Below are 8,262 nucleotides of genomic sequence, written 5' to 3'. Positions count from 1 at the left end.
GTTTCTAACTCTCTATCTCCCTTCCTCTCTGTAAAAAATCAATAAAATATATATTTTTTAAAAAAGTAACTCCTACATTTTTTTTTTTTTCCTAATGGCTCTTTTGCATAAATCTTGTATTTTATTTTTTAGAGTAATTCTCACCGCACAAGTAAGTTTGGGTGAGGAAACTTCACACATTCAGAGAAACACCTGATAATACAGGCCTCTTGTGGTTTTATTAAAGAAAAATCGCTTATATTTTTGAGTTAAATGGAGGAGTGCGTATACAGGGAAGAAGATAGGTCTATACACCCTTGTCAACCACAGCCCCTTCTGGGCCATTCTATGTGAAGAGTGATCTATTTTTATATCCTGGGCCTGTGGCCTAGAGGGAAAAGAGGAGTGAGATCCAGACAGAGGAGTGCCACAAATGATCTCCAATGTCCAGTTCAGTCAGAAACATTCCTAGTTCATATACACCAGAAATTAAGGTATAAGAAGGGCAAGGTAAATGTAGGTGCTAAAGCAGGAAAAGACTGAAAGCATGTGAAGTGCAAGTTTTTAGAAATCTCTGGCAACTACTATGTTTGTTTTAAGATCTAGCCTTTACACCAGCGGTCCTCAAACTTTTTAAACAGGGGGCCAGTTCACTGTCCCTCAGATCGTTGGAGGGCCGGACTATAGTTTAAAAAAAAACTATGAACAAATTCCTATGCACACTGTACATATCTTATTTTGAAGTAAAAAAAAACGGGAACAAATACAATATTTGTATTTGCATGTGGCCCGCGGGCCAGAGTTTGAGGACCCCTGCTTTACACTGTCACGTCTAAAGCATTCTGACACCCAGGCACACCCTTGCCCACCTTCTTGCATCACCAGGTTCCTAGTACCCAGCTCTATTCAAAGAGGTTTCTGTCTTACTGTCTTCTTATTTTTCTCCTTCTTTCCCTGCTACACAATGTTTTTTTGAGGGCATGGAGTGTGTCTTAATTATTTTTGTATCCATAGTGCCTGGCACATAAGAGGCACTCAGAATGATGAATGACTGTCCTGGAACGTATTTTACAATCCTAATCCAAGAGAAAGGCTAGGTAATATTTTAAAGTTTCTTTAAAGTGCAGTGTACACTGCTAGTTCTAAAGTTCACTGATAATAGTATGTTCCATGTCTAGTGAAATGGAATCAAAGCTTTCAAAAGACAGACTTATCAGGACCTTCTCTTGTGAATATTAGACTTTTAGTTAATAAAAATCTTTTTTAGACCTTACAGTTGATAAATTTGAACCTGTTAATAGTGCCCTTGTATTCATTGTGGAGGAATCAGAAAACATGCCCTGCATTTAAAAAATCTATCTGTAGTTCACAACAGCTGGCAGAGGTTTAGGCTCTAGGCTAGGGGTGGGCAAACTTTTTGACTCGAGGGCCACAATGAGTTCTTAAACTGGACCGGAGGGCCGGAACAAAAGCATGGATGGAGTGTTTATGTGAACTAATATAAATTCAAAGTAAACATCATTACACAAAAAGGTACGGTCTTTTTTTTTTTTTTTTTTTAGATTTATTCATTTCAAACGGGCTGGATCCGGCCCGCGGGCCGTAGTTTGCCCACAGCTGCTCTAGGCTCAATAGTCAGACTTAATAGATGGTATCTACTTTATGTTAGTTTGCCTGATTTAGGCATTTCACAGGCATTAGCAAATATGTGATGATGATATTCATGGAATTTTTTTTTTTAAATATATTTTATTGATTTTTTTACAGAGAGAAAGGGAAAGGGATAGAGAGTTAGAAACATCGATCAGCTGCCTCCTGCACACTCCCTACTGGGGATGTGCCGGCACACAAGGTACATGCCCTTGGCCGGAATCGAACCTGGGACCCTTAGAGTCCGCAGGCTGACGCTCTATCCGCTGAGCCAAACCGGTTAGGGCGATATTCATGGAATTTTAGCTGCAGGATTTTATTGTAGTTTTTCTCTAAAGGCCTACAGTGGTTAATGACCTGTTAACATTTCCATTATAACTGTCATTGTTGAAGAGTTTTAATTTTGGTTGTTTCAGCTATCCCTTATTGAAAGTTGGCAGAGATACCTAGGCACAGAGGTTTTGAAAATATATTAGGTGAAATGTTAAATGGAATTGGCCTTTTCTTTTCCTATTTCTGTTTTTTAGAACACTCTGCGCATCTTTCCACACCCTGCTTATTCCCAAGACCCTGAATCACAATCATATTTGCTTTTGCTTGAAAGTGAATAGAGGGGTAGGAGAGGCCAGGGGATTGCCAAGGGCGGGGGGAAAAAAGGGACACATATGTAATACCCTTTGTAATACTGTAAGCAATAAAAAATAAAAATAAAATAAAATTTAAAAAAAGAAAGTGAATAGAGCTGGTACATATTTTAGTCATCCTTCTAGTTCCTGTCTAAGCTCCAAAGTATCTATACATATAAAGAGGTAGTATGCTAATTGTCCGTTAATGGTGTCCCAGTAACAGCCAATTTGCATATTGACAGACCAGCAGGGGGCTGTGCATGCAGCAGGGGTTGGGCAGCTGGAGGCAAGTTTCCAGGGGTCTGAGGAGAGGAAGAGGAAGCAGCCACGGGAGCTCTTTCAGTCCCCCTGCACGGACACCCTGCCCCAGCCCCTGCACCCAGAGGGGGACAGACGGACACTCTGCCCCAGCCCCCGCACCCCTGGGGGAACAGGGAGGCTGGCTGGATGGGGAGAAGACCCAGCCTCGGAGGTAGCTGCAGCCCGCACCTCCGACTCCCAATCTCTTCCCCCGCCAGAGGCACCCACAACAGTAGCACACCAGCGACCACCCGTCAGTGCCTCCGGGGCCCACGGCCCGCTGCTGCCAGGCCCCCTCCACTGAGGCTGGGTGTGCCTCTCCTCCCTACAACTCCAGACCCAAGTGGAGGCAGACCTAAGTAGTCCCCCAGGGTCAGACCCTTCCCCCCGACAGCAGCAGCTCCGTCTCCGTGGCAGAGTGCACTGAACCTCACTGGAGGTATGGCTAAACCCGCCCTTCTAGCTTGCCTGCCTCCGCCTGGCCTGGCCCCCACCCCATTCCAGGAGATTGGAGCCCTGCCCTGAGCTGGTCAGCTTGAAACAGCCATGTACATTTTAAAGAATGATGCCAAGCAGGAAGGTTTGACAGTTACTCCCCCTTCAGCCGCACCATCGCCCTAGCACCCCCCTAACGCCTTGCCCCCCGCCAGCACCTCCAGGGATGACCACCGCTACAGGGCTGCTGGCCAGAACCCGCCCCTCTGAGGCCTGTGGAACCCTCTGCAAAGCTTCCATAGCTACAGTCCCAGGAAACAATCATGCCCTCTTCCCCTAATCAGCACCTGCTACCTGCAAGGGTACCCGTGAACTTAAAAATAATAATCTCTTCCCATTTAGACACCACTTACTTTATGAAACATTTCTAGGTGTATTAGCTCAGAACCTCCTCATGACAACCCAGTGAGGTAGGCAGAGAAGAGATTACAATTCCCATGGTATATGCATATGTATTCAGAAATGAAGCTCAGAGAGGAAAAGTGTCAAGCCCACTGGTTCCCAAGGTGCAACACATGCCCCACAGCGGGGGCAATTTCATTTTAAGTGCGGCAATTTGAGAATGAGTTAACAGTGAATTTTTTGCATTTCTTATGGTTCTAGGAGGCCTCATCTACAGCCTATCCTACATAATAAAAGGCTAATATGCAAATGACCGAATGGTGGAATGACCAGTCACTATGATGTGTGCTGACCACCAGGGGGCAGACACTCAACACAGGAGCTGCCCTCTGGTGGTCAGTGTTCTCCTACAGCGGGAGCGCCTCTCAGCCAGAAGCTGGACTCACGGCTGGCGAGCACAGCGGCAATGGTGGGAGCTTCTCCCACCTCTGTGGCAATGCTAAGGATGTCCAACTGATGGCTTAGTGGGCCTAAGCCATCAGTCGGACATCCCCCCAGGGCTCCCGGACTGCAAGAGGGTGCAGACCAGGCTAAGGGACCTCTCCCCCGCAAGTGTACGAATTTCGTGCACCAGGCCTCTAGTTGTATACATAACGTGTCAATAGCATCCCATTTTCTGCTGAGCCTATGTAGAAAAATGTACCCCAATCAGCAAAGCCCAGTGGCAGTAGCTCCTTTAGAGCTGAAGCTTGGTAATTGATACAATTGTAGAAATAGATGTTTTTTTAAATAATTAAACTACTTTTTATTGCTGTTGACCCCAGGCTGCAGATATCCTTTCAAACTGAAACTGTGATTATCTTTTAGCAAAATATTTTAAGAGTATAAATATTCACATTCCATACTAGGCATTTTCATTGCTGGTTTATAAACTTTAATTACTATTTTTTAAAAGGATTCAAACTAACACTGTCACTGAATGCTGAACTTCCCACCAAAGATTACCCCCCAAAAATTGTCAAATGGCAAAAATATGGCCAAATAAAAGAATTTCGTTGCTTGGTCACCTTGAATGAGAGAAGTAACCAGGGGTGTTTTGAGTTTTATCTTTTACTGTTTTCATCATTTGTGTAAGAAGTGATATAATATCCGGAGAATTCCTACCTTTGTTTTATTTTAACAGCTACAAGTTTAAAAAGGAAGTTTTGAAGTCACTTGCCATCAGTTTGTTTTCACAAATTTTGAGTGCCCAGTGTCCAGCGGGGGCAATTTTTGATTTTCCCCAGAGTTAGCTGCTCAACAAATGCTACTTTTATTACGTTTGCTAGGGAAGTGTTGAGCACTGTTAGTACAAAGATAAATTACTTTTACCTCTGCCTTTGATGAGCTCATAGTCTATTGGTTTCTGTAAAGTTAATTTCAGTAACTCAATATATTGAACTTGTGATTCAATATATTGAATTTGACTTGTGTCGGTTTATTGGGTAGCAAGTGATAGCATGTGTTTTGCAATGTTCAAGATACATAATTATGGGAGATTAATCTTTTTGTAGAACTATACCTGTTCCCTGCCATGACTGATCTCTACTGTTCCATTTTATAATGTTTTCACTTATGGATTATTGTGGTAGGTCTTCTGGGGACTGGCTTCCAACTGTTTGGCTATGAAGAAAAGCTCCAGTCCAATCCTTTGCAGCATCTCTTTGAAGTAAGTTTCAACAAACAATATTAGAAAATATTTCAACATTTTTTTTTTCCAGAGTGCTATACAGTTTGGTAACACATTTTTAATCCCAGAGGTTTTAACAAATGTTCCTTAAAACAAGGAACTACAAAATTGAAAATGTTGCTTTTATTTTACTGGGGAGTTATTTTAATTTTCAAATCCAAGAGTTCTTTTATTACTATTTTAGTTGATTTGGTACACTAGTTCTCCAGGTATCAAATCTTCTTAGAATAAACACATAGGATAAAAATTTAATAATACAGAGAGAAATTTCTGAATTTTTGTTAGTTGTTATATACTGCAGCTTTCTTTTTTTTAAATATATTTTTATTGATTTCAGAGATGAAGGGAAAGGGAGAGAGAGATAGAAACATCGATGCTGAGAAAGAATCATTGATCGGCTGCCTCCTGCAAACCCCACATGGGATGGATTGAGCTCACAACCTTGGCATGTGCCCTGATCGGGAATCCAACTGTGACCTCCTATCCTAGTTCATAGGTCGACGCTCAACCACTGAGCCATGCCAGCCAATCAATTCTCCCCTATCTCCCCTATAAGGCAAAAGAACACTTTTGTGCACCGGGCCTCTAGTTGTATACATAACATGTCAGTAGCATCCCAGTAGCATCTCTTTCTCCTTCCTTTGCAGGACAGCCTTTGTAGCTTTGTTTATGGTAGTAACTATAATTTATTTAGACTTGAAAAAACATGAGATTATACTATTTTTGCTCTTCTTCTGGTATGGAAGAAGGGAGGTGTGTTTCTCTCTAACTTTATATGGCCTTTTTTCATTTCTTTCTTTCAGCTCCTTATCCTGGCTCTTGCCCAATGTGAACTCTTCTATTCTACTTCATTTAGTCCCTTCATTTCTCTGTCATCAATCCATCCTGGAGTTGATTAATAAAACTCTTCCTGTCCAATTAATCTCCAAGGATGTGTTTCCTTTCATTGTCTCAGTTGTTATCTCTGCTATTTCTGGGCCTCACACGAAGAAATACAGATACACCATTAGCCATGTTGGTGATAGTCCACGGGCTCAGACTAAAGATGTTATGCCTGTGCTGTGTGTGAGGAAGAGTGGGTGTCAAAATATGCTTTATTCCTCTAGCCAAAGCCACCAAGAGCATTTTGTTAGTTTTCTTTTCTTTCTTTTTTATTAAGGTATTACATATGTGTCCTTATCCCCGCATTGCCCCCCCTCCCCCGCTCATGCCCTCATCCCCTGGTGTCTGTATCCCTTGGTTAGGCTTATATGCATGCATACAAGTCCTTTGGTTGATCTCTCCCCCTTACCCCCACCCTCTCTCCCCTCCCCTCCTCTCCCCTCCCCTCTGAGGTTTGAGCATCTGATCAATGCTTCTACTCTCTGGATCTGTTTTTGTTCATCAGTTTATGTTGTTCATTATAATCCACAAATGAGTGAGATTATGTGATATTTATCTTTCTCTGGTTTTCTTTTTGTTAAATGGTTTTCTCTTGCAGCTGGTTTTGTAGTTAAATTTCACGAAAACACATTCTAATTCTTGAAAATCTTTAAAGATTTGTAATTTCCTTCTGAGTCCATGCCTACGCTGCACTTGAAATTCCTACATTTTTATATATAATATTAACCATAAGATTTTTTCTCTCCCATTAAGAGTCTTATTGATAGGCAAGAGTTTTAAAAATAATTCTTTATGGTTGTCTATAAATAAAGTATGTCACATTAATGCCTGGAATATTTACTGTTATTTTATTGAACTTTGAATAATGGCAAGTATTTTTTACCACAAGCTTAGTGAACCTTTCAGTTGATCCAGGCCCACAGAGACAACCCAGGATACAGAAAATACCAGCCTTGTAGACCTTGTGTCATTCAGAGAACATTTTTAAGAATCTTGAGTACAGTCCTAGCCAGTTTGGCTCAGGTTTAATTCTGGTCAGGGGCAGGTACCTCAGTTGTAGGCTCAATCCCTGCCCAATCCAGGTCAGGAGGCAACCAATCCATGCGTCATTCTCATATTGATGTTTCTCTGTCTCTCCTCCTCCCGTCCACTCTCTCTAAAAATCAATGAAAAAATATTCCCAGGTAAGGATTAACAAACAAACATTTCTTGGAAGAAAATTACTTTTTAAAAAAAGAATTTTGAGTACCGCTTCACATGGGAGAGTAACTGTTCTCACCTTTCTTCCACTACACACAAAAATTTTTATTGAATCTTGAAAATAGTAAATCTTTGTTGGCCACAGTGTTTTAAATATTTTAGTAAAGTCTGTTCTTAAACTCCATAGAAACCTAAACATGTGTTTCTTTCTATGTAGTTTAATATAGCTTCCTGCCTTTTGAGACTCATAGGAAGGAGATCATGGGTCTGTGTTAGAGGTGACTAATTAATGGATACACAGAAGGAATAAATGGGCAAGAGTACTCCTATGAATAACTAAAAACTCAAGGAACAATGGCTTTGCTTTCATTAAGTGTTCTTTTGCCTTATAGGGGAGCATTATTTATGGACAAAAGAGTGCAAGTCAAATACACCCACCTTGCTGTTTGTAGTAGAAGATAGAAATCCATTAGAGCACCCACCTGCTCTCTTTCTCCTTCCTTTGCAGGACAGAGAAAATGCAGAGCCTGAAGTGACATCCTCCAGGTTATTTTAGCTTTGTGCTAATTCTTGCAGACCTAGATTTTATTTTAAAATTACAGTTGTCACTGTAGATTACTTTCAACAACTTTTAGCATAAATGTGGGTTTTTCCCCTTTTTTAAAGCTTTAAGCAAATATTATAAAATGACTTTATCCTGTTCCAAAAACAAACAAGCAAACAAACAAAAAACACACAAAAAAAACCTGACTTATGGTCTAACCTCTGGTTTTTTCCTTGTCAAATTGTAGTTGTAAGCTCTTCGAGAGAAGGACTGTGTTTTCCTGATCTTTTATCCTCAGCCCCAAATGTTACGCCTTAGAGGAAATGTTTGAATGAATTTGGTCTTGCCCCTTTCTCTATCTTGCATTTAAGTTATGCAGTAAAAAATCTGTATAGCTCCAGGAAAGGGCTAACTGTGGTAGGACACACTAGTTACCATTTGTCAGATTCTAACTTACTTTGTTATGTAGTTTACTAATGAAGAACCCAAGGACCAGACCCAGAATTCCAACACAG

At 41.1% G+C, this 8,262-nt stretch overlaps 1 protein-coding gene across 3 annotated transcripts in view; it reads left to right on the top strand.

Annotated features, from left to right (window-relative positions):
* Positions 1 to 8,262, top strand: part of RARS2 (arginyl-tRNA synthetase 2, mitochondrial) — a 68,834-nt gene that overhangs the window by 31,823 nt on the left and 28,749 nt on the right. For all 3 annotated transcript variants that reach the window (XM_015570319.1, XM_015570318.1, XM_006773488.1), the window contains exon 8: positions 5,024 to 5,100. In XM_015570319.1, coding sequence (XP_015425805.1) covers positions 5,024 to 5,100 — 77 coding nt within the window. The remainder of the gene's footprint in view (positions 1 to 5,023; positions 5,101 to 8,262) is intronic.

The sequence above is a fragment of the Myotis davidii genome, unplaced genomic scaffold, assembly GCF_000327345.1.
Source record: "Myotis davidii unplaced genomic scaffold, ASM32734v1 scaffold185, whole genome shotgun sequence".
NCBI classification, from domain to species: Eukaryota; Metazoa; Chordata; class Mammalia; order Chiroptera; family Vespertilionidae; genus Myotis; species Myotis davidii.
The sequence above is the reverse complement of the archived record's forward strand: the minus strand, read 5'-3'. Positions and strand labels throughout refer to the sequence as shown.